Source organism: Chiloscyllium punctatum, chromosome 44 (assembly GCF_047496795.1).
Source record: "Chiloscyllium punctatum isolate Juve2018m chromosome 44, sChiPun1.3, whole genome shotgun sequence".
NCBI classification, from domain to species: domain Eukaryota; kingdom Metazoa; phylum Chordata; class Chondrichthyes; order Orectolobiformes; family Hemiscylliidae; genus Chiloscyllium; species Chiloscyllium punctatum.
This window is the reverse complement of record NC_092782.1, coordinates 56,988,290-57,015,880: the sequence shown is the minus strand read 5'-3', so window position 1 is coordinate 57,015,880 and position 27,591 is coordinate 56,988,290. Positions and strand designations below refer to the sequence as shown.

Sequence of the window (27,591 nt, the reverse complement as noted above, 5' to 3'; positions counted from 1 at the left end):
GAAATCCTCAGCAGTGACCTACAGCTCCCCACAATTCCTCCATCATGGAGATGCTAGATACAACATTTCCATCAACAACAAACTGCACTGAAGTACTAAAGAGACTGATGTAATAAGTCTTGAGAAATTTACTCAAACTATTTGTCTATTTTCTGTTCTAGTGTTGTTGTGTCAGTGCAAAGAAATAATAATGTCACCATTACTGTGGGAGAAGATATGGTCTTCCTGATCTTATTGCATCGTGTCTGGAAAAACCATCCAACCAACGTAGATTTCCTGGGATTTTACGCTCCTCCTACAAACAACTTCTCAACAAGTGTCCATGGATTAATTGGTAAATATTTAGTATTGGGTAAACCATTAATTCAGAATTGGTACATCAAGAGTTTCATAATGTTGCATCTTTCATATAGACAAATAAAAAATAACTTAAGTGTAATAATCTAGGATTCAGAGACAATTTAGCCCATACATATTACTGTCTTTAAGATCCTACTTCAAATCTCAATAAAACTTGTTTCACTTGTTCAAGCCAAAAAGAATCACTCAATTGAAATGGATATGAATCTCATTGGTTTTAGCTCACCTCACATCCACTTCATGAGGCATCACTTCTGAAATCTGAAAAGGTAATCTCTCATCATGCTTTACATCCAAAGCAGCAGCAAAATAAGTTTTCAACAAAAATGCAAATGGTTCAGTTAGTAATTCTCACTTTTAATTGTGACAATGTCAATCTTACCTATTTGGAAACTGCTTGGATTGGATGCAATGTTCCTTTGCAACTCCACCCCTCTTATTCTCCATTTAGGTTAATGGTTGACTGGTACTCAAGTTGTAAAATCCACGTTCGATCTCATCCTGTGATTTTTTGCTTAGCAGTGCAGATTAAGATTATCCCCATTGTCAGCTAGTTGTTGTCTGAGTATCACGTGGTGGTCATTTAGGTCTTGGTTCACCTTTTCCACCACACAAGTCCAGCTAATGTAACATTACAGTCTTTTATATCCAGAACATAATACAATCAAAACACAGTAGATGTGTTGTCAAGTATCTCTAGAGTTTCTTTTGGAAAACGCAACCATAGAACTTAGAACATAGAACATTACAGCACAGTACAGGCCCTTCGTCCCTCGATGTTGCGCTGCCCTGTGAAATCAATCTGAAGCCCATCTAACCTACATTATTCCATTCTCATCCATATGCCAATCTAATGACCATTTAAATGCCCATAAAGTTGGCGAGCCTACAACTGTTGCAGGCAGTGCATTCCACACCCATGCTACTCTGAGTAAAGAAACTACCTCTGACATCTGTCCTATATCTATCACCCCTCAATTTAAAGCTATGCCCCCTCATGCTATCCATCACCATCCAAATAAAAAGGCTCTCACTGTCCACCCAATCTAACCCTCTATCTTAGATGTTTCAATTAAGTCACCTCTCAACCTCCTTCTAATGAAAACAGCCTCAAGTCCCTCAACCTTTCCTCACAAGACTTTCCTTCGATACGAGGTGACATCCTAGTAAATCTCCTCTGAACCCTTTCCAAAGCTTCCACATCCTTCCTATCATGCAGTGACCAGAACTGCATGCAATACTCCAAGTGTAGCTGCACCAGAGTTTTGTACAGCTGCAGCATGATCTCATGGTTCTGAAACTTGATCTTTCTCCTAATAAGGCATACGGTATGTTAACTTTTAACAGCCCTATCAACCTGAGTGGCAACTTTGAGGGATCTATGTAAATAGACAGAGATCTCTCTGTTCATCCACACGACCAAGAACCTTACCATTAGCCCAGTACTCTGCAGTCTTGTTAGTCCTTCCAAAGTGAATCACCTCACACTTTTTCGCATTAAACTCCATTTGCCATCTCTCAGCCCAGCTCTGCAGCTTATCTATGTCTCTCTGTAACCTACAACATCCTTCGTCACTATCCATAACTCTACTGATCTTAGAGTCATCTGCAAATTTATTAACCCATTCTTTTGTGCCCTCATCCAGGTAATTTATAAAAATGAGAAACAACAATTAACTCAAAATAGATCCTTGCAGTACACCACTTAGTAACTGAAATCCAGGTTGAACATTTCCCATCAACCATCATCCTGTCTTCTTTCAGCTAACCAATTTCTGATCCAAATCGCTAAATCACCCTTAATCTCATGCCTCTGTATTTTATGCAATAGTGTACCATCGGGAACCTTATCAAATGCCTAACTGAAATTCATATATACCACATCAACGGCTTTATCCTCAATCACCTTCTCAAAGAACTCAATAAGGTTTGTGAGGCACAACCTACCCTTCACGAAACCGTGTTGACTATCCCTTATCAACTTATTCCCATCGAAATGATCATAAATCCGATCTCTTGTAACCTTTTCCAACACTTTACCCAGAACTGAAGTAAGGCTCACTGGTCTATAATTACCAGGGTTGTCTCTACTCCCCTTTTTGAACAAGGGAACATTTGCTATCCTCCAGTCTTCCTGCACTATTCCTGTAGACAATGACAAAAAAGATCAAAGCCAAAGGCTCGGCAATCTCTTCCCTAGCTTCACAGAGAATCCTAGGATAAATCCCATCTGGCCCAGAAGACTTATCTATTTTCATACTTTCCAGAATTTCTATCACCTCCTTCTTGTGAACTTCAATCCCATCTAGACTAGTAAAAACATTTCTGTAAAATTCTATTTTACAATTTCTTGATTTGTTTTCTAATGCATGACCTATGATACAATGGAAAATTTCAATGTTATGTTGGCCGGTCTAAACTATCTATTCAGCATCCAAGGTACACCAAACATGAAACGTTTTGGTTTCTAACATATAATGAAACGTAAAGAAATCAAATTCATTGCAGGTCAGTTCATCCATGAACCTGAAGTGAACGTGTATGATATCCACCAGGGCTCAGATCCTGATAAACCACAAGCAACCATGGAAGTGAAAGGACACAGAATTACGGTAACCAGGTATGTGAAAAACAAAGGGTCTGACTAGTTATATTGGGTCCACTGAGCAATAAAACCTAAATTAAGGAAACATTTCCCTTTTTCAGCTTTACTCATGCTTCTAATCGTGTTCTATTTTGTATCCAAGCCTTTGTACATGGTGTGATATAACCAACCATTGGGAGATTTACAAGAATAATTTGTTGGAGGCAACAGGAGATTGTTGAACCTATCTGTGGTACTTAGGTGAAGAATAAAGTAGCACTTAGCAAACAGATTCAGTGTACTTACTGTTGTGTTTACATTATTTTAATATCATAAACATATGAAGGAGGTGGTAGGGCAATGACAATGCCATTGGATCAGTAATCCAGAGACCCAGACTAATACTCTGCGAACATAGGTTCAAATGTCACCATATTAGCCTGTGGGATTTAAGTTCAAATAACATACCTAAAATTGAAGTTAGTTTCAATAATGGTGACCATGAATCAATATCATTAAAAACCCAGATGGTTCACTAATGCCTTTGTTGGAAAGAAATCTGCTATTCAGGCCTACACAGAAATATGGCTGAACAGGCCTATCAACCCACTCAGTTCAAGAGGATTAGGAGTCGGTAACAAATTTTGACCGTGCCAATTCATCTCATGAAAAGGAAGGAACCAAAAAAAGGGTAATTTTACTAATAAATTGGATGGCTACAGTACCACGAGAACAAAATGTAAATTTATTAAGTGTTAATAAGTCAGTAAAATGTTGATTTCAGTTATTTGCTGAAAAATGTGTTGCTGGAAAAGCACAGCAGGTCAGGCAGCATCAAAGGAGCAGGAGAATCGACAGTTCGGTCATAAGCCCTTCTTGATTCTCCTGCTCCTTTGATGCTGCCTGACCTGCTGCGCTTTTCCAGCAACACATTTTTCAGTTCTGATCTCCAGCATCTGCAGTCCTCACTTTCTCCTAGTAGATTTCAGTTATTTGCAAAGCACACCTTACTAGTTAAATTCCATTACATGCACTAACTTATACAGTTACAACAAAGATAGATGAGTTTTTTTTAATACATGGACTTACTTTGGCAGATGGGAATTGAAGTAATACTCCCACCAAGTGCCATTCTGCTGTACTTTAAACAGGATTAATTTTCTGCAGCTGATTAAGCTCTACTTGCTAGCATTCACCTGAAACTACCAGTGGGGATTAGTGAAATATGTCAAACTAGCTGAATTCAGCAAGTTTTAAATTGAATTTGTTAGGTTCACCTGTGTTCAAAAATTATTTATTTGCGCTTCACAAGTAGTCACTTCTAAGCAATTACTTAAATTCACACCTTTCTTTCAATAGTCCTAATGTAGACATGGAATAGGCAAATCCCTTTGATACATATTACACAGGACAGTAGGTTCTCAGGATTACTCAAACTTCTTGTCATTTATCCATGAACTGACAGACAATATATAATTGATTACTTAGTTGTGTTTATTATCACCAATTTCTATCACAATTCCTTGCATAGGTCTCCTTACAGTTTCAATAGCTGCAATTCCATTTATACAGTACCAGCAACTTTACTCCTTTTAGCATGTCAAGCTTAATAGCATTGAGGAGAAAGTGAGGACTGCAGATGCTGGAGATCAGAGCTGAAAATGTGTTGCTGGAAAAGCGCAGCAGGTCAGGCAGCATTCAAGGAAGCTGGGCTTATGCCCAAAACGTCGATTCTTGTTTCCTGAAGAAGGGCTTATGCCCAAAATATCGATTCTCCTGTTCCTTGGATGCTGCCCGACCTGCTGCGCTTTTCCAAAAACACATTTTCAAGCTTAAAAGCATGCCAAGTTGTGGCTCTGTTGAATGAGAAGGCTTTGGGTCCAAGTCCCAGATGATTTCTTGAGCACAAAATGCCAAAGTCAGGCAATATGACTGCAGTACCAGTGCAGGTATTGTACAAGTTCTGTCTTTCAGTTGAGGGGTTACATAAAAGGTCCCCACCCCATGATCTGTACTCAAGTGGACATAAAAGATGCTACTATTTCAAAAAGTTAATTCTGATGTGCTAATCAGCATTCCTCAGTCAACACGACAAAAAGATTATCGGGTCAGTCATGATGCTATTTGTGCTACATACTGTCTGCCATATTTCCCACAACAGTGACCAAATTTCAAAGTATAAATTGGCTGCAAAGTAGTTTGGAATCTCCTAAGGTACTGAAAGGTGCAAGTTTTTCTGAAACATCCTGTATCCCTCTTATCTCTATCTTATGAGTGCTGAGATGCCAGTCAATATTTTTACTTTCTGTTCCTTTCAACATGTCATTCCTTCTATTCAGTGTTCTTGAAAGACAGCAATAATATTTAAAATCTTAAGATCTGCTTTGCAAGCAGGTGAGTGGACTATATTGGTGATACTAGGTAGGATTATGAAATTTTACAAGTGAAGTTGATTTCTGAGATGACGACGTGAAGTGGGAAGATAAGTGGCACGATTGAATGTAACCACATTTTCCATTGTCCTACAGGGGTTTACAGAAAGACTATAGAATGGGTACAGTAAATGGAACAGATGTCCAATGCTGGTTCATCCACAATAGCGGAAAAGGCTTTATCGATGGACATTTCAAAGATTATCTTGTTCCACACCTTTACAGCTTCCTGAATCATCCATGAGCTTTCTGAAACTGCAAAGGCTAGAAAGATAGAAGGTAGAGTATCTGCAGCATAGAAAAAAATAATTAAAAAACAGTCATAAAAATTACTTTTAAAGCAAACTTTTCATTCAATATCATCACAAGAATGTTGCTTTGACCGAAGTGTTTTCTATAGTAATCTTTCACTGTAGTATTGTTCTATAACCCTTTCACATACTTTTGATCTCTTACTAAGGTGTTCAAACATTCACTTACAATGCAGATTAGATGGCATCTAGATAACATTTACAGAAGGTCTGCTGTACTTGTACTCCAAATATTTTTCTATTTGCTGAATGTTGCTCAGTAATGTGAATATGAACCATTGTGCATTGTTATGGAATAATATCATTTCCAGTTAACCAAATTTCAAAATTATAAACAGAAAATATATAAAGGCTGCTTTTGACTGCAATAGATGGAGTAAGAGTTTCAAAATAAATACAACTGCTCAGCTGTGACTTCCCCCTTTAAGGAATTCCAGCTCTGCTTTTTTTTTTAAAAAGTGCTTTGAACAAGGTATTCCATGCACATTATCAACAATACCAGCTATAAAAGCTACAAGAGTTTATTTAGCAATCTCTGGTTGGCTTATTCATCACTGCAGGTTAGATAAATGGTCAAGAATTGAGTCACAGGATACATGTTACATCCGGCTTACCTGAGAAAGCAAACATGATAATCTCTGGTTGTTCTGCTTTTCTGTTTTGATTACTGTATTTAAAATGATGCTAGGAAATGATCAAGTTTACTAACAGTGGCCGCAAAATTGTAGTGCAGAATAAATATAATATTTTGCAAATTACATCAATTCCGTGATTTCTTTTTAAATGCATGACTAAGAATGCCAACATTTTAAACACAGAGGTATTAAATAAATAGTTAACGCAAACATGAGTTTCTCATTACTCATAAGGTTACAATGTGACATACTACGTACTTGCATTCTTTTTCAGGAGACCTCTCATGAGCATATAACTTATTCCGATTATAAATTGGAAAAGTAGTTTTATTATGTATTACAATGAACTGAATCTGCTGGAATCATTGCAGTACCATGCTTATATATCTGACCTATCAACCCAAGCAGGGCTTTGGAACATAGGAAGATGTTCAAACTGCTCCTTTGATATGAGTGACTAAATGAAAAGTTAAAAATAACCAAATCACAATTCATTCCCTGAGGAATAAAAGCTAAACATTGACAATGCTGGAAATTTGAAATAAAAACAGAAATATATAATCAAACTCAATGTTAGTTTGGTTTCTCTCTTCATAGATGCTGGAAGAAGTGCTGTCTTTCTCCAGAATTGTTTTGTTTTTATTTAATTCTAAGGAACACTGTCCTACCCATTTTATTTTTGACATCCCAAAAAAAAAGTAGATGCAAGGTCAACAACTTGCGATTTGGTCAATGATTGTATGTGTGAGCCTGGAACAAAAAGGACCTATGGATAAATACTTATCTGGTAATTATTTTTTGACATACAATGAAAACACTATTTCTACTTGAGAGCTGGATGTTGCTGCTGGGAACAATTGTTTACTTGGAGGCTAAAGTTAACAAAAACCAACAAATACTAAATGAAACTAAAAGTATAAGAATACTACATTATAAGTTATAACAAAATAATCATGTTTGATATCAGAATATACAATCAAGAAAATTAAACATCATACATTTCTAGGTTTGATGTTATAACTACAAAATAACTACAAATATTTAAGAAATTAAAATAAAGCTTTATTTGTTTTTTGTTCAAATATATTCTTTAACAATGACGATCACACTCAAACCTTCAAACTGCAACACAAAGCTTTTAAACAGGCATACATCCAGTAATTATATTAAACAAGAGTTATTACACATACAACGTTCCATTGCAAGAATGAAAGTTCAAACCAAAAAAAGTACGAATTACATTCTTGCAGGAGCTGGGTAGAAGCATTCAAAATGTTAGAAATGAAAAACCCTGACACAGTAGAGTTTGCAATTTTAAAAAAAAAATCAGTGGACACCAACATGATGCTTTGAACTATTAAGTCGACGGTTAACACTGCTTATGCCAACTTTGAAATATCTTCATACTGCACACCTTCAACCTTCCGCCCTTGCAGAGGTCCCTATAAAGAAACAATGATTAATCACTAAACATAGAAGTAATGTCCCCAGTACATCAGAAAATTCAAGTCTAATCTATTAAAACCCCATCTAACTCAAAAAACAGACAGAGGCTTTCCACTTCTCATCCCAAGACTTTATGCCTAGTCAGAATCCCCACAGTGAAGGAAGAGACCACTTGGCCCATCAAGTCTGCACTGACCCTCTAATGAGTATCCCACCCTATCCCTGTAATGATGACTAACCCACCTCGTCTCCAATGCCCTAAACACTACGGGGCAATTTACCATGACCAATCCACCTCACCTGCACACCTCTGAAATATGGGAGGAAACCTAAGAACCTAGTGGAAGCCCATGCAGACACGGGAGAATGCGCAAACTCCATACAATTGCCTGAGACTGGAACTGAATCTGGGTCTCCAGTGCAGTGAGGCAGCAGTGCTAACCACTGAGCCAGTGTGCTGTCCACATTCAGTACAATCAGAAGAAAATTCCACATGTTACGAAGAATCATTGAAACATTTTAAAATAAAGCATGATATTAACTGCAAAATTAAAAGGGAGCAACTTGGTGACCTTGGATTCCAAAATCAGTGCAACTTTTAAAATTAGTTTCACTGCTCCTACACCAGTTATTATCCTAGCATAGGCAAGAATCAAGGTCTTCGCACATTAATAGTTAAGTAGTTAGGTAAACAAGTTAGTAGATACACAATTTATTTAAGGGATAAGTGACAGTCAAGGCCTTTCCCAAGGCAGGAAAATATGTACTTACAGATTCTATGATTATTGTAGCACTGAAGTTTTTCTCATTTATAGAATCCAAAACAGCTTCATTTCCTCGGTAACCACCATTCACCACCAACAGCTTCTTACCTAAAATAGGAAGGATTTGATCATTATATTTCAACTAACATGAATAATAACCAGATTTCTATAACTACTAACAAACCTTCAGTACAAATACATCAGTTAATAAAGAAAAGGTGGAAATTACCAGGAGCTGGAATGACAGTCTCCAAATGAGTCTGGTCAACTTTCAGTTTGTCTCCAGAATCAATCATTTTAATAATGGCAGTGTACTTTTCTTGCACATCCTGTAATGAGAGTTGAATTGTACTCTATTAGTGCAATTTTTTTCAGGTAGCTGAATATAAGGAAGATTTGCATTTATCTAGCATCTCCTACAAATAGCAGAAAATTAAGTGATCGGAACAATGGCTTTCAATGTTAGTTGAAATATCAACATTGGCAAGGACACCAGGAGAACTTCCTGCTCATCTCCAAATACCACCAGGTTATCTTTTGCATTCAATCCTGAGGAAGCAGACCAGGCTCCTGTTTAATGGCCCATCTGATAAACAGCAGCAGTGACAGCACAGCACAGCACTCCCTCAGCACTTCACTTTAGTGATGCTGTAAGAACAACCATGAGCACACCCAAATTCCTGAAAACAGCAAGAAATCATTTCAAGCCTTATTTAGTCAAGTATCATAGTAGTACATTTTTCGTGTGTGTGTGTGCTGTTGCTCAGACAAGGTAATATGCAATTCAGTTCTTCCAATGATTGTTCAGCTGTTCTGATCTAGCAGGATAGCTTTTACCTGGAAATTCAATTTCCTGTAAGATTTATTGCTGCAGCTCAAAAATTTAGCTTCACATTAGATGGTTAACAGGGTCATTTATTTCTCTAACAAGTAAAAAAGTCTTATCCACAACAATAACAACTTAATTAGGTGACCCAAATAGATCAAAGACCTTTACAGCTGTCAGCAATGCACCTGGGAGGCTGAATTATTTGCCAGTTTTCATTATTCATCTGATAGAATGCTAGCAGCAAATAACTGGGGTTCTACAGCACACGTACCACAGTTTACAGATTAACTGTATTTAGGTTTCACAAAATATACACTTTCTTACCTTGATCACTGCTTTCTTCTTGTAATATTTTTCACCAAGTTTCTTGGTTATCAATTTAACAACTATTCCCTAATCAGATGGAAAAAAAATCAAATTGAATTATTAAAGAGTTCCTGCAACATGTTCATTTTAACACATGGGCAGACCGTGGACAAAGAGCTTGGGGTATTATTTTTCTAGGATAGGCTTCTGCCATATTTAGGCAAGCAGTACAATATAGAGCTACCTCAATATCTTCATAGAAACAAAATTCTCCAGATACTGAAAATCTGAAAAAAAACAGAAAATGCTGGCAACATAGAGCAAATCAGATCTGAGGAAACAGCAATTCTGATGAAATATTATTGATCGAACTGTTACTGTTTTTCTTGCCTAGATCGGAATTTATCCAGCATCTTCGATTTATACTTCCTCTCAGTGTTTATAACAAATCAAAAGATTACAGAAGTTTAATCGAGGAAAACTTTCTTGAACATTTGCGTTTGAAATGGATAACTAAAAATGGATAACTATTTTTGTCTCTGTTGCATTCAGTTATGTGTATTGGAACAATTCACTCATCTGGACACAGCCTTTGTTTCTGTACTGTAACTATTACCGCTGTGTTGTATCATGAAATGTTTTGTTACTTAATCTCACCTGTCCTCTTCCTCATCGCGGACTGGGCCCTTAGTTGGCTTTAAAACTCAATTTCTCTTACTTTAGTTGTGATAAAAAAAGATCACTGAGGTTAACTCTGTCTCTCTTCACTGATACTCAGCACGTCAGAGAGTATTTCCAGCACTTTGTTTTTAGTTAACATTCAATAACATTTGCATAGAAATCCACAATTCCATACAACAAACTGCTTAAGGGCTATTCTCAGCATTACAGCTGAGAGTTATGAGCCACACTCTCTTCATTGTGAATTTTAACAGAATGAACAGATTTCACTCTCAGTTAGTAACTAAAGGTAAAGCACTACACAACAATAGAGAGGAAAATAAAGTCTCTAGACTTAACAATTCGATCAAAAAAAAAAGTCTCTAGAGCTAACAATTCTAATCAAAAAAACTTTAACTGGCTACTTTCCATTGCAGCTTTGGGCCAGGCTTCTGAATATTTCAATTTATCAAATAAAGATAATCGAATCCCAGTTTGGGGAAGATTCCACAGGCAAGTAGTCCAGGAATGGAGACCCAGATATACTTAAATTTTACTAACAAAAATTGACAACACTGTTTTATCATAAATTGATAAGTTGAAATCCATTTTCACTGAATGACACTGTTATATTTTCACAAGTGTTTGGAGGATAGCATTTAGCAAGTTTATCTTTCCGTGCAAATTACTTGTCTTGGACAAAAGAGAACTGGGCTGCAGCCAAGTTCTTCTGTAAGCAACTATGTCTATAATATCACACAAGAATGACAAAAACAAAACTGTTCAGAGACACAGAGTATGTCAGACAAATCAGTAACTGTACAGAGTATTGCATGTAAGCACAACAATTACTTTCTGAACTTACAGTGTGAAGCCAGTAGTCTTTTCTAAGGCTTCTCTTTTTCTGTTCTTCAAACTAAACAAAGAAGATATTCAAAATAATTACTCTACTTTCAAAATCATAATCCAAAATTAAAAATTCACTCTACTTCTTAAACCCATCTGCTAAATGAAAAATACAGCAAGCTGGGGAGGCATAAGTGTAGATTAATTTTTAACAAGTGAGTGGCTCACATGAAATGGACCATCATATTCATTTGCAGCTTCCTGTACAGTTCTTATGCAGAAAGCTCAGAAAGCTACCATTAGTTCTGAGGAAGGGACACTGGACCTGAATGTATAACTTTGATTTTTCTTCACGGATGTTGCCAGACCTGCTGGACTTTTCCCAGCAACTTCTGCTTTTGTTTCTGATTTACAGCATCTGCAGTTCTTTCGGTTTTTATTTAAGCTCACGAAGGTTGTTAGGCTGAGAGAACAGAACTGGAAAATTTACAGTGTTGCTGAAAACAACGGGGATATGGTCACTGCAAGGTAAGTAGCCGTAGAAGACAAACATTCTGACTAGCTTTTGAAAGGTTTAAAAAGATATTCCATGTTGTTAGCAGCCTTTGACAAAAGCAGCGAAACAAAGTCATAAATGAAGTGAAAGGAAATAAATCGTTGAGGTATTATACAATACCTGGGGGCAACTGGAGCTCTGAGGAAGGGTCACTCAACCTGAAACATCAATTCTGATTTCTCGCCACAGATGCTGCCAGACCTGCTGAGCTTTTCAAGGAATTTCCGTTTTTGTCTTTGATTTACAGCATTTGTCTTTTGGTTTTTACCTTAAACTTGAGTTTCAAGTATTCATGGAATCATATGGAACACAAGAGGCCCACTGGCCCAACAGGTCTACGTTGACAAAACTACTCTAAATCTGCATGCATTCCATGGCCTTGAATTTTAATGACATTTCAAGTGCTCATCCATACACGTCTTACAAAGTTTAAGGTTTTCTGCCTCAACTACCTCCTAGGCAGGACAGTTTAGAACCATCACCACCACCTCCACCCCCACCCCACCTTTGGGTGAAGAAAGGGGTTCTAAACCCCTACCTTTCATATTAAAATGTTTCCGTCTTGTTACAAACGCTTCAACTAAGGGGAACAGTTGCTTTCTGTCTGCCATGTCCATGCACTTAATAATCTTATATATCTCAATCAGGTTGTCTCTTAGCCTTCTCTGCTCGAATGCCCAATATTCCCTGGTTTCTCCTCCTCAACATCATAGTACTGGAAGTGCTATCACCAAGTCACTTTTTTGAGGCACTGTGCCAAAAACTGTAGTGTTAGAAGCCCCATTGCAGAACCTTTACAAAACATTAATCAATGAGCTTTCCTCTGACCCATTAATTTCTTCTACATTCAACTGATACCTACTCACCTAGGTCCAGCCTGCAGACAACAGTGAATGACTTTGTTTTAAGACTGCAATGACATTCCCGCCTCTTTACTGCCAACTAATCAAGTGGAGCGGATCTCTGTCATTATGCCACCAATAAAACAGCACCATTTCAAACCCAAGCTGCTTTACAAATGTTGCCAAACAAACATTTGACACTAATAAAATGTATAACTTAAGTTGAATTCAAGTCTTGTATTGTGTGTTAAGAAGGAAAGTCAACTTTAACAGTTTCATTCAGAAGCTTGGTGCGAGGGGGTCGACAGGGTAGTTTTGTTTACATCCATTTTATTGAGCCATTAAGCCTCTGAGGTGAACAGTTCAGTGCATTCAAAAAAGGTAAAGGGAAGAAAATTGTGGTTTCGTTTTTAGCATTGTGGGTCCAACGACAGAGAGAGAACAATCCAGAAATTCAGTCAGGCTCTCTGCAAGTATTAGGTAGTGGAGGCCGAAGTGTTCCGTCAGTATGGACTGTTTGGACCGAAAGGTCTGTATCTGTGTTGTATGACTATGACTCTCAGAAACCTGGCAGGAAAACTGCTGGAAGCTGTTTTAGAACCTCATGTTTGTTCTAAAGTTAAAGTTTAGAATGCAGTTCGTTTAAGGTGTCTACAGGAGAGGTACAAGCTGAGGAAGAAAAGCATCCTGTGAATGCACAAAACTTTACCAGAAGGAAACTGGTTACAGCCATGTCAGCCTGAACGAGAAGCCTTACCATGGAGATAATGCTAACTCTTCACTGAGTATTAGGGTATTGCTGGTGTAATGGACCAAGCCAGATCCCATCAAAACACTTTAAGACAGTTGCCCAGACTCTAACTTTTCTTATTTTAAAGGCAGATGTACAGTAGATATTCCAGGAGTGATGTAGTTGGTCAAACCATTTGGCTTTAAACAAAACAATTTATTTACACACTACGGTTGACACATGAACAGAAGAAAACAAATTTTAGAATAACTTAATTATTTGAAAACCCAACCAAATTGAAATTGTAACTTAACGAAGGAGCTGTTCCAATACCCGCATCATCTCAAACACACACCCCTTGGCAAATAGCAAATTCAAACTCAGGTTCTTACAGACAGGAGAGATTGCAGAGAGAAGAGTCGGGCAGGAAACGTGTTAAGCATGGAATCTTTTTTCACAGTAGCAGCTTCCCTGCTACCAGCAATTTCTGACTGCCAACGAAATCAGACCAAGCTAGAAAAAAATCTGAACTGAGACAACTAGCCACTCCCCTGCCATTGTTTAAAGTAGCCATTTCCAGACATATCGGCACCTCCACCTTTACAACCCCTATTGGAAAAAACGAAGGACAAAATAACCTTGTTAAAAGGGCAGCATCGTCACACTGGGATAAAAGCAATCGTTTGAATTTGAATTTTTATCCTGATGTTTGTAATAAAATCTTTGCAATATTATTTTTATTTATAATGTAATATCAGTCAAGTGTTCTCTTGTTTAATAAACACTTCATTCTTTGTGTACCAATACACTGGTAGCCTTGTAAATGTGTTCAGTAACTGGACTTATACTAATGGATAACTGCGGTTCAAGGGCAACATCTCAAAACCAAGTAAAGATGGACTATAAATTCTGTCTGAGTTCCAGCAACTCCCACATTCCATGAATTAAAAAAAAGACCTCCACTGTTAAAAACAAAGGAAGTGAGAATCTAACACATTAGGTTCCACTCTGGAATTTGTCTTATCCATTATGAACATAAGCTGGGATCATACAACACCAAGTCACAGAGATACTAAAGCAGATGATCAACAGCTTGGTCAAAGCGTTTTCATAAGTTCTGCAAATGACAAAGATGTGGAAAAGTTTCAGAAGGAAAGCGCAGCATATAGGATCCAGGCAATTTGAGACATGGCCAGCAATGATGAAGCATTTAAATTTAGGAATAATGGGCTACAACAGAGCCAGACATCTTTACTCTTAATTAAACAAACATTGAAAACCACAGGATCAACTACTGGCTAGTCATCACTGCAGTAATATACCTCCATAATCTCATCTAGTGCAGATTTCTTCTTCTTGTCCTTTGTATCTGAAGATGTATGGCCCGGTTCCTTTCGTTTTACTGAAGCTATTGTTTGCAATGGACTTGGTCCCAGCGTACTGAAAAACACACAAGATATGGTTTACAAATTCTTTTGTAGTTAATTGGCTGAATTCAGCATCCCTGACTTCTTTTCTCAAAGCTAAGCAAACTTTTTTTATGCTGCAGAACATATTGCATTCAGACAGAATAAAGTTAGTGGATTCTTCTTTACAATCAGAGCAAATATTTGTCATTTCTGTATGCATTCAGTTGAACATGAAGAACATGCAATAATTGAAAAAAGGTTCATAAGGTGGCGAATTTTCAGAATTCTCTACACCAGAAGGCTGTGGAAACGCAGTCATTAAATATGCTCAAGACAAAAGATTTACAGATTTCTAGTTACAAATGACATCACAGAATTTGGGGATAGCATGTGAATACATCACTGAGGTAGATGATCCGTCATGATCTAAAATGGTGGAGCTGGAGAGAGGGCTGAATAGCCTACTCTGAACCATATGTTCCTATTCCACAAGTTGTAGGCATTGATAGAACCCTTCTTTCTCTCAACTGTACTCACAATCTGAACAACTACTCCACATTTCCAATTCAAAAAAGTGGAACCAAATGAGTTTACATAATTATATTTAGCTTAGGCTCTTAGGAGTTCATATGATGGTCAATTATTCAAAGATAAAAAGGAAGTCAAGCATTGATGAGGCAACAGTCATCATTTACAAAAGACCAAATGGAAGTTGTAATGACTGGGCTGCTCTGCTACTAGAATGTCTCTTGACTAGAAGCATTAGAGCAGTTACATCATTAATGACATGCTCACACAGTGGGCTGGGTAGAGAGGCAGAGGACAAGGAGGAGGAATAGCACACAAAAATTGAACTGAATAACTATGGATAGCTCCTGTGGCTATTGTCTGCCTTGGAAATACTGTTCTACAGGCTGCCTAGTAGCCTGAACAAGTAAGAGTGAAAGAAAAATTGTGAAAATCAGCTGTCCTATTCAAAGAAAGATGACATTTTAGAAAAGACAAAGAATGCAATTGAATGCTTTTAAGAAATCAAAAACAAAATGACCCTAAAAAATTAATCTTAGCTACAATTTCTTTTGCAAAACGTATTTACTTTCTCAGTTATCAGCCAAATCAGAACTATATTAAGAAAAATCGAAACATTTTCTAATAGGTTTTCAAGGAATGTGTTCTTAACTTGTAAGATAACAGCAAGATAGATTTCTTACCTAGATTTAGGAGCTGCTGTAGCTGATGCACTTTGTCCTTTGTTTAAGTTAAAGGCAACTATAAACAAAAGAAATAGATCAAGACATTTATGTTGATTGTCAATAGTTTACAAGTGTTAGAAATATATAGTTTGAATCTTTCGATGGAATCTACTCTTCTACTTAAAAGAGTATAACTTCAAAAGCATCTTAAAAAATGAGCAGTTTCCACATTTAATCTATCTTTCCAACTGTAGTCATGAAAACATAAATTAGAAAAAAATACTAAAATTATTAGAACAGGATTGAGAACAACAACAGTGCTGAAACATTTCAAACAAAATAAGTGATGTAGACATCTAAAGGCAAATCCTAAAGTAAAGTAAATCAGCTCCTCTGGTTATATTTAAGGTGTAATTGTTTCTGTAATTATGTATGTACTAATGAGTTGGGTGGGAGGAAGTAATATAATCACAAATTATCAGTTGATAACTAAAATCCCAAAATCTGAGAATGCTACAATCAAGAAAGGAAATATTCAGGAATAGCTCAATCATAGCCTCAGAAACTGCCAATACGATGAAAGATACATACTGAAAGATTATTAGACGAAAGTTCCAGTTTTAACTTATCTTTAGCATAGAATGTTGTGGTTCTGTTCGCCGAGCTAGGAATTTGTGTTGCAGACGTTTCATCCCCTGTCGAGGTGACATCCTCAGTGCTTGGGAGCCTCCTGTGAAACCCTTCTGTGATCCTTCCTCCACCATTTGTAGTGGTTTGAATCTGCCGCTTCCGGTTGTCCATTCCAGCTGACCGGAAGCAGCAGATTCAAACCATTACAAATGCCGGAGGAAAGATCACAGAAGCGCTTCACAGGAGTCTCCCAAGCACTGAGGATGTCACCTAGACAGGGGATGAAACGTCTGCAACACAAATTCCCAGCTCGGCGAACAGAACCACAACAACGAGCAGCCGAGCTACAAATCATCTCACAAACTTTTAGCACAGAATGTTTGGTACCTGCTTCTGAAGTGTTTTTACCATTGCTTAACTCATGTGCATTGATAGTACATCATAGCTTCTCATTTCTAAGTGCTGTCAGTGGTCATGCAAATAAAGAACTTGCAGTGATCTAGCATCTTTAACATTGTAAAGCACCCCAAGGTACTTCATCGGAGTTCCAAACAAAATCTGACATCAAGCTATGCAAGATGCTAGACAGACGATCAAAAGTATGGTCAAGGTTTTAAGGAGCAAAATTTGTTCACAGATATATAAGAAACTGTTAATAGGTTACAAGTGGTCCAAGTACGACTTTCAAGATTCATCAAGGGACCACAGGTGAGTTAGTAGTGGGATTTTTAAAAAAACTTTCATTTGTGTAAGAACAATTCTGGACATAAATACACATACATATATCCTATAAGTATGATAACAGGAGCAGGAAGTGGTATAGCCGTAATTTCCCTATCTCTAAGCAAGAAGGCCTGGGTTCAAGTCACACCTGCTCCAGAGTTGTTTCATAGCATTTCAGAACAGGTAGATATGAAATTTACTTGAAAAAAGAAGAACAAGGGAGGAAATAGAACAAGAGTAATAATTTGCTAAAAAAAAAGAAATTAATTCACAATGAATTCAATCATATGAATGGTCTGAAATGTTATTCGTGCAATTAGTTAGCAAATATTAGAGAGGGTGACATTTGGAATACCATTACTGGGATTCAACACATGAACGGAGAATAGGCACCAAGGCTAATTCCCTAGTACAAACTTCAAGGATTACATAGACATTCGGTTACTCGGAGCAAAGTATTGTCAGAACATTTCCTGCTTTTTCACAAGAAATAAGATTTTTGATGGGGACTGAAAAGCGGTTAAGTGATATGCAATAGACAGAATGCACTGCAATGTTCTGGCCAAGTTAGGAGGACAAACACATTACTCATTCACTTCAGACATACCTTTTTCTTCCTCATTTTCTCTTTTCAATTCTGTAAAAACTGGAATGTCCTAAAAGATTAAATACGTAAACATATTTATTTTAAGAACTTTCAATTATATAGCACCTTTCAGAGAATTAAATGTTTTGAAGTGCTTCACAGGAGTGTTATCAAAAACAATTTGTCACATAACGAGGTTTTTAAAACAGATGAGCAAAATTTTGACAAATAGTCTTAGCAGGACGTATACACTTAATGGGAAGGTCCCAGGGAGTGTTGCTGAACAAAGAGACCTTGGAGTGCAGGTTCATAGCTCCTTGAAAGTGGAGTTGCAGTTAGATAGGATAGTGAAGGCGGCCTTTGGTATGCTTTCATTTATTGGTCAGAGTACTGAGTACAGGAGTTGGGAGGTCATGTTGCAGCTGTACAGGGCATTGGTTAGGCTACTGTTGGAACATTGCGTGCAATTCTGGTCTCCTTCCTATCGGAAAAATGTTGTGAAACTTGAAAGGGTTTAGAAAAGATTTACAAGGATGTTGCCAGAGTTGGAGGATTTGAGCTATAGGGAGAGGCTGAATAGGCTGGGGCTGTTTTCCCTGGAGCGTCAGAGGCTGAAGGGTGACCCTGTAGAGGTTTACAAAATTATGAGGCTCCTGGATAGGTAAATAGACAAAGTCTTTTCCCTGGGGTCTGGGAGTCCAGAACTAGAGGGCATAAGTTTAGGGTGAGAGGGGAAAGATATAAAAGAGACCTACGGGGCAGCTTTTCACACAGAGGGTGGTATGTGTATGGAATGAGCTGCCAGAGGAAGTGGTGGAGGCTGGTACAATTGCAACATTTAAGAGGCATTTGGATGGGTATATGAATAGGAAGGGTTTGGAGGGATATGGGCCGGGTGCTGGCAGGTGAGACTAGATTGGGTTGGGATATCTGTTTGGCACGGACGGGTTGGACCTAAGGGTCTGTTTCTATGCTGTACATCTCTATGACTCTAGTAAGTTTTCAGCAAGGTCTTAAAGGGGAAGTGTAGAGAGATCAGAGCCTAGATCTAGGTGCAAGTACAGCTCTCAATGGCAAATGGTGAAAATCGAACAAAAGGCCAGAAGTGACAGGGCACAGCTAACTGGAGGATTAGAGGAATTAAACAGATAGCGGCGATATTGCCAGGTGATTTGAAACTAAGGATGAGAATTTTCAAACTCAGGCATCAGTGGCTGAAAACCAGCTTAGATAAGTGAGCACACGGGTGATGAGCGAACAGGGCTTGGTACAAATAAGGTACAAGGACAGCAGCAGAATAATCAACTCAAGAGGCAATTGCGAACTATCGGAATGTTTTAGCTACAAAACTGCACCCATATATAACTGGAATCACCCTGTTGCAGTTACATTGTTTCAAAGCAACATAAAGATTCTTGAACTAAAAAAATACTTATACATCTTAAACTGCAGGCACATCTTTCCCCACAAAATATATTGTTCACTTTGCTGCTACATTAAATAATTAACTGATTGATTGAATGGTTTGTTTGCTTATCTGATTGAAAAGAGGCAGTTACAAGATTAGTACAGATGAAGACCATTCAGCTCATTGGTAAATCATAAACTTCAGAGAAAAAGAGGACCAAGTGTGAAAAAGAGAGAGAAAACTGGGGCAGAGTATATTGTGAGCTATGGTTACTGTCAGTTGCCAAAAATACCAATAGCTCTTTTAGTCGTTGATTAGTTTCTCAAAATACAGACTGTCTCTGAAAATCCAATGCTTTTTCTACGTAGCGTGGAGTGTATTTTTTCTGATGGCATAGCAAAGTCAAATTTTCATTAAAATTATTAATCACTAATAAGACAAAGAACATAAATGGATTTAAGTGAAAATATTTCTATAGAAAGAAAGTTTCAGTCATTTTCAGAAGCTACAATTCACTTATTTTCAGGGAAAAAAAATTAGATTGCGCCAAAACAGTTGAAGGCTCTGCCACTCACACTGCAGAAAGAAAAAGTGAACAGAGAAGGCTGGACCCAATTGAAAGGCTACAAAGCTGTGTATATATAATGGGGAAAAGAGGTTTTTGTAACAGAAAGTATGCACTTTGAATTCTTTGCATTGCGAGGTGACAAAAAGCTAATGAGAATCATAGAGGTTAGAGTCATTGTGGAATAAAGTGTGGGTGGTCAAATTTTAAACAAGTTGGAACTGATGGAGAGTCTAGCTCAAGAGGCTGGCAAGCAGCACATGGGGAAAGTCAGTTTTCAAGAAACAAGCCAAAATAGATAAATGGAGAGATAAAGGTTTGAGTTGTAGATAGAGGCAGAGGTGGATCATACTGCCAAGATGAAAATAAAATGATCTCAGTGACGATAGAATAACAGCTTGTCAACCAAGGTCATGGTTAAGCAGAACTGTAAGATTACCAGCCATTACGTCCTAATGCGAAGGGAGATAGATTTTGGAGGAGCATGGAGACATCGGCAGAGTTAACACGTGGAATTGAAACAGATGATCTTGGATTTGGAAATGTTAAGTTGATACTGGGCAATGATCATGCAATACAATGATAGCTATAGAGCCGACATCCATGCTCCAGGAACAACAGCTGCTGTCTGCATTTATTAAGTAGTTTATCCAGGGTTTGTGCATAATATTTTTGAGGGTAGCAAGGGGAATAGGAGCACAATACTTGTGAGCTGTAATTCAGGGATGGAAGAAACCATGACAAACAAACAAACAAACAAACAATCAGCTGGAAAGTTTGGAACAGGTGATACAGAGGCGCACCACAAACTGATATATAATAAATTCCTCAATACAAATCAATGTTTTACCTCTTCTTTTCCTTCTTTTCCTCTCCTAACTAGTTCTTCAATAAACTTGGAATTTCTTTCCTCATCATCCAGCTCCTGCTTCTTTTTTTTCTCTAGCTCCTGTTGTCTACAAATAGTTTCTGGATCACGATCAATGTATTGAATGTACCAGCCCTTTGGAGTTTCATCCACTTTGCAGTAACCTGAAATTGGAACGCAAAACACTTGCAATGCAAAAAAGCTATTGAGATTAATTTGTGTATACTCACATTTGATAATTACAGTTGACTGAACAGTAATTTAAAGGACATGGATCTCAAACTGCCCATTTAATCATCGTCTTGGTGCAAGACTGATGGGAACTACTTCATCACAGCTCAATAGTGTCAAACTAGGATTCTTCAAACTAGGATTTCAGCCGGAGTAATGCAGTGTTCAGTGATGCTTGAATTTGATTAAACTTGATCCTTACACCACAAATTGTAAAACAATGCAGGAAACCTTTTTTTTTAAAATGGAGATATAAGGGAGGGGTAAGATTAACTCAAGAATGAAAATCTAACAGATCTTTCTCACCTTCTCTGCCTAGCCACTTGGTGAAATCAGTCAGTGTCTCCCACATTGTTGCATTCATATGAACATGCTCTCTATGACTGATGTATTCATTGTAGATAACATTGTTGTGAACACGTTTAGTTCCTAGAAAAAGAAAGTCCAATTATCTTACTACTAGAAGAAATTACTATTGTTGTAACAACAACATTTATGCTAATATTGGATTAGTACCAGGATCAAAAATTAAAGCAAAACTCCAAACAAATGAGACTGGGTATACTGGCACCGACACAGGCAGCAAACTTGTAGTAGCTTGTTCTCTACCTAGCCATGTAATTCCCTATGTGGAGTTAACAGAGGTGGTAGCCAAAGATGAAACACTCTTTAATACAAGAGGTACTGTTGAAAACAAAAGTCAGATCCAAAAGGAAGTCACTCCATGTCATTATTCGGCATTTACTTAGTACTGTTGTTGAGCAGATAATATGTGCAGATTATCTATAAAATCTCAGACCTACATATTAGCAGATACCTTGGGCACTGAATGTAAACATTCAAGTTACATACACAAAGGATTATTTGAAACAGCATATTACTTATTTCACATTTCTAAAGCTTGGCTTGTTTGTAAATGGAAATAAGAGAAAAGTTTTTATCACCTTTCAGTAAGGAGCTAATATATTGCCAATTAATGTTGAATGAACAGGCATACTGAAAAAGGTCAGCATGCAGCTTGTGTGCTTATTTTCTGGAGACAAATGATGCACCACTGGGAAACAGTACAAATGTCATAATTTTTTATTTACAACAAAAGAAGAAGCAAACCAGCAAGAAATACTAGTTAGATTTATCAGTGATGCTCCAAAATGTGAGCTCTCTATGAACTAAATTCAATTCAAATAGACTTTTATGGCAAAAAAACAATCGGAAACTCACCAAAGCGTCTTCTAAGAAGTTCAAGAAATTCATTGCGAAACTCCCTGGAGGAAAACAAAGAATTGTGTGCAATACTTCACCAGGAAATGGCAGCATTTACCATCCAGTGAAAATGTCAACACTGCCGTGTTATAGAACTGAATTATAGCACAAAAGAGAATACTTGGTCCAATATACTTGTGCTGGCCATCTGAAAAGGCTACCAAATTATTTTTCCCTGTTCTTCTTCTGTAATCCAGTAAATGTTCTCGTTTTAAGTAGAGATCCAATTATTTTTTGAAAGATACAATTAAATCAGTTTCTACCAGCCTTCCAGACAATTCATTCAGAAACATAAATTAGAGTAAAACAAAAATTTTCATCTTTCATCCCCCACCCCTGCATCTTTGCCCGTTAAAATAATTTCAGGCTCTCAATCTCTAAAACGAAACCAACATCTAACAATTTACATTATCTTCAAGTAACTTGTGAATTGAACAAAGACACAATGTGTCCTATAGCTACAACACAAATCACATTAGTTTGGTTATTTTGCCTTGATTCTAACATCACTTTGAGGCAGCAGGTTCGTGTTGAATGATCAGCTTAGCATCAGTGATAGCTTAAATTAAACCAGTGTAAAGGCTACATTCTTGAACTTTAAACCTGAAATTTCAGATAGCCCCATACAACAATCCCTCTAACTTGTTTCTTCTGCATGGACCTTCGAGATCAATATGCAACAGCAACTTCAAATGTCAACGCAATGACCTGCATCAGCATGCCAATCTTTATTTCTTTATTTAGAGAATATTAGAGAGCATGCAGCTGTGCAGCCTAGAGAAAATGTTGGTCCCTTGAGTAGTCTAATTTTCTAGCATTTTAAACTTTTGAGTTAAACAGCGATGTTTAGGGTCACAGCACTCTAAAAGCAGGCACTGAGGTAATATCATTTAGTTGAGTGTGAAACTATTTCCCAAGTTACCCGTTCACTTTAGGCCTTCATACATAAGTATGTGATCAAATAAGAAACTTCATTTTGAGGCACAAACTAGAGCAGACTTGATTACTGGATGCCCTCTTTGCATGTTGCGGTATTCTATAATAAGAAGAATACTAAATATTTTAAAAAATTATTTCATTATATTTAGAGCCCAGTTTTCAAAATGACGGTTATGGTAATGATGGGAGAAATACACAGGAATATAAAAATTAGAATCATGATAGACCATTCAAGCCTACTCTGCTACTTGGTAAGATTTGTTCTGGTTATAACTTCAACTCCATTTTCCCATCTCCCCCATCAACTCCCTCATCAATCAAATTTGTATCAAATACATTCTTCTGCAGAACTGTAATGGAGCAGGAGAAAATAAATCTGTTCAAACTGAGGAACAACCAAATTGGAAACAGCTAGAAGGGGAAAGGTTGCAAGAAATCTTATTCCAAGTCAAAGCATTATGTATCATTCAAAATTTATAACTCCCAGTACTTCCACTGTGGGCGGCACGGTGGCACAGTGGTTAGCACTGCTGCCTCACAGCCTCAGGCGACTGACTGTGTGGAGTTTGCACGTTCTCCCCGTGTCTGCGTGGGTTTCCTCCGGGTGCTCCGGTTTCCTCCCACAGTCCAAAGATGTGCAGGTCAGGTGAATTGGCCATGCTAAATTGCCCGTAGTGTTAGGTAAGGGGTAAATGTAGATGTAGATGTAGATGTAGGGGTATGGGTGGGTTATGCTTCGGCGGGGCGGTGTGGACTTGTTGGGCTGAAGGGCCTGTTTCCACACTGTAAGTAATCTAATCTTAACATCACGTTGGGCAGATCTGGCAGTAATTCTTAAAGGGTGCCAAACTATACATACTCTGAAAAGTAGTCCATGAACTGCTGTGGGTTCTCTGATGCCAGCAGAAGCTGCCGTTGGTGAGATTCTGACATGCAGTGACATTTGAAGCCATTCTGGAAGACAACACAAATAATATCAATATTCTTATTCCACAGTTTTCCAGGGAAAAAATGACCACTAAACAATACAGCCTAGCTATCCAATTCTTTGCTTTCTTTCTAGTGAAATATCTCCACATCATTTATACTGTACTGATTTACAATATGAAATAAATCCTTGCATTTGTATAGATATTTTCAGATTCCTTTTTGAAATTATTCAACCACAGAACTAACAGTCATCCAGTCATTTACTGTCTATAACGCCTCTGTCGAAAAGAATCATGAGGAATTAAAACTGGACTCAATACAATTACGGTAATGCTCAAGCCATGTAGAATTTTAAGATCACACTTTTGAATAATGCTGTTACAAATTGTTTTTTCTTCTACTTGTGGGAAAGTGGGTTTTCAGCACTAGCAATCAGTCTAAGGCATCTTTCCGGTTTTGAAACTTTTATCTCCACTACTTCTACTGAGAACATATTACATATTACCAGCCTTGACAGAATGTGCTAAGGTACTTCTACCAACAAAGTCTCTACACATCATTCCAGATCGGAGTGTAATCGAGTCATAGAGTCACTCAGGAGAGAAACAGACCCTTTGGTCCAACTCATTGATGCTGACCAAGTTTCCCCAGACTAAATTAGTCCCATTTGCCCATGTTTGGCCCATATTCTTTTAAACCTTTCCTATTCATAAACCTGTCCAGATGTATTTTAAATGTTGTAACTATATCTGCATCTATCACTTCTTCTTGCAGTTCATTCCACAGCCAAACCACCCTATGTGTGACAAAGCTTCCCTCTGAAAAAATATGTCCTCTAGTTTCAAATTCCCCTACCCTAATCTGCAATAATTATTCATAATTAGCCACAACTTTGATAAAAGATATTTTCAATTTAGACATTTGAATTGTCATTTAGAAAAAAATATAGTGCACCAATAATAAACAACTCCTGGCTAGATGCTCTGTAATTTTAAAGACCACTATGGATTCTACGCCCAGAAAGCACAGTCTCAGACCAAAGAGACACCAATTTATGACATGACATGAGAAATTTCTTCTGTCAGAGGGTCGTGTATCTTTGGATCTCCTTGGCACAGAGCACAGTGAGGGCAAAGTCCTTGAATCTAGTAAAGGCTGAGATAGATAGGTTCTTGACCAGTAGAGGAATCAAGGGTTACATGGAAAATGCAGGCACGTGGTTATGAGGAATGTTGGCTCAGCCATGATCCTAACAAATGGCAGAGGAGGCTCGAGGGGCTAAATGACTTACTCCTGTTCCTATCTATTATGGCGCTATGGAGATCCCCTAATCGGTCTTCTTTCTTCAAGGAAAATAAAAGATCCAATCTGTTTGTCATTCCCAATATGTATAGCCTGGCAATTCTTGGATAAATCCTCACCCTCTCCAGAGTTTCTATCTCCTTTTGGGCTATTTTCCCTGGAGTATCGGAGGCTGAGGGGTTACCCTATTTTATAAAATCATGAGGGGCATGGATAGGGTAAATAGGCAAGGTCTTTTCCCCAGGGTGGAGAAGCCCAAAACTAGAGGGCAAAGGTTCAGGGTGAGAGGGTCAAGATATAAAAAGGATAAAGGGCAACGTTTTCATGCAATGGAATGAGCTGCCAGAGGAAGTGATGGAGGCAGATCCAATTACAACATTTAAAAGGCATCTGCATAGGTATATGAATAGGAAGGGTTTAGAGGGATATGCTGGCAAATGGGTCTAGATTTATATAGGATATATGGTCAGCACGGAGAGTTGGACCGAAGGTTCTGTTCCCATGCTGTATATGTCTATGACTCAATGACTTTCAATTTTTTGAAGCAGTGCAATTCCCATGTATAAGAAACCAATCTAATAAACTCTCTGAAACACTAACAGAAAATGCTGGATTAACTCAGCAGATCTGGCAACATCTGTGCGTGCATGTGAGACAGAGAAAGCAGAGTTAATGTTTCAAGCACAGAGAACCTTTTCCTTACTCTGAAAACAACAAATGCTAGTGATCACAGCAGGTCAGACAGCATCCATGGGGAGAGAGAAAGAGACAGAAGCTCACATTCTGAGTCAAGATGAGTCTGACCCACTGTGATCTCCAGCATTTGTTAACTGTGGAAGATTCCAGCATCTGCAGTAATTTTCCCCTTGCTCTCCTCAGAGGATGACAGTGGCCTTCCCAACAAAGTTAAAAATCACACAACACCGGGTTACAGTTCAACAGGTTTATTTGAAAGTGTAAGCTTTTGGAACGCTGCTCCTTTGTCAGGAAGCTAGTTGAGCAGGATACATGGGACACAGGTAAACCTGCAGGACTATAACCTGGCATTGTGTGCTTTTTAACTTTGTCCACCCCAGCCCAACACCAGTTTCTCCAGATCACAGAATGTATAATAAAAGATCAAAGTATCATACAGTTGATGAAATGTGTTAGACAAGTATGGATGGCTGTTAAGTCTTTAATCATTTAAAATGGGGATGCAAGAATCTCAGAATTTATTTCAAGTCACAAGATAACTTCGAGGCTTTATCATGTTGAGGAGGTGCCGGTGTTGGACAGGAATGGACAAAATTAAAAATCACACCTCACCAGGTTATTGTCCAACAGCTTTGTTTGTAAGTACTAGCTTTTGGAGCACTGTTCCTTCGTCAGATAGCTACAGGGGCAGGGTCACAAGTCACAGAATTTATAAAATCACAATGTCATGCAACTGATACGAGAAATTGAACCAATCTAGATTGCTAGGCGAAAGCGAGTATTGCAGATGCTGGAGATCAGAATTAAAATTAGAGTGGTGCTAGAAAAGCACCAGCAGGTCAGGCAGCATCCAAGTAGCAGGAAAATCGAAAGCCCTTCATCAGAAAAAAACCTAGATTGCTGTTAAGTCTTTCATAATGGATTGCAGGTTTCGATTGCTTCACATGCAAATCCCAGAGCTTCTTTCAAGTCGCATTCTCGAGATAACATAAGGTTATATTTTTTTTTAAAAAGTGACACCTCGATTTTAACACTATATATTAGCACATAGGTGACATCTCAGCTCAGACAACGCATTAAAAGGTGTGAGGTTAGAGACTTTCTGTATGCCAACCTGGAGTCAGACTCCAGGTGTGGTGTGATATTTAAACTCTTATCCAACAGCAGCAGCAGCAGCTCCCCCGCATCATGGCTTCCCTGACAAAGGAGGCCTTCCTTCTTGATGCTGGGGGACCAGCGAGACCCTGAATCCTGCACCCAGGCAGGAACTGCGCGTACTCTGGTTCGCTCACCTCGTCCCGACACTGCTTCTGACACATCTGACAGTACCATCGCAGTTTCTGCAGCCCCTTCGACTTAATGCGGTTGGCGATCGCCTTGGGAGTCAGGAACTCGGCTTTGCCCATCCTTCAGCAACCGCGGCGGCGTCGGCGGACTGACAGCGCACAAAGTGCTGACGTCGCCGCACCCCTCAGAAAGCGATGACGTCACCGACGCCGGAGCACCTTGCGTGTTCGTCATCGCCTTCCACCCAGCTGCTTTTTCTT

The 27,591-nt window shown here is 38.2% G+C and overlaps 2 protein-coding genes across 2 annotated transcripts in view; one reads left to right on the top strand and one right to left on the bottom strand.

Moving 5' to 3' along the window:
• itih2 (inter-alpha-trypsin inhibitor heavy chain 2) overlaps positions 1–6,445 on the top strand; it is a 61,339-nt gene extending 54,894 nt beyond the window's left edge. The window contains exons 19-21 of the mRNA XM_072563000.1: positions 162–334; positions 2,869–2,980; positions 5,473–6,445. Of these exons, the coding sequence (XP_072419101.1) occupies positions 162–334; positions 2,869–2,980; positions 5,473–5,620 (433 nt within the window). The 3' untranslated portion in view covers positions 5,621–6,445. The remainder of the gene's footprint in view (positions 1–161; positions 335–2,868; positions 2,981–5,472) is intronic.
• Positions 6,446–7,362: 917 nt separating this feature from the next.
• kin (Kin17 DNA and RNA binding protein) lies at positions 7,363–27,500 on the bottom strand. Its single transcript, XM_072563001.1, has 13 exons — positions 27,337–27,500; positions 23,976–24,070; positions 22,136–22,179; positions 21,221–21,343; positions 20,666–20,847; positions 17,864–17,912; positions 15,922–15,979; positions 14,624–14,741; positions 11,193–11,243; positions 9,686–9,754; positions 8,762–8,861; positions 8,540–8,640; positions 7,363–7,764 (listed from the first exon to the last, which is right to left on the bottom strand). The coding sequence occupies exons 1-13, from the start codon at positions 27,448–27,450 to the stop codon at positions 7,702–7,704; spliced, it is 1,167 nt and encodes a 388-aa protein (XP_072419102.1). The 5' UTR covers positions 27,451–27,500; the 3' UTR covers positions 7,363–7,701.
• Between the last annotated feature and the right edge of the window lie 91 nt (positions 27,501–27,591).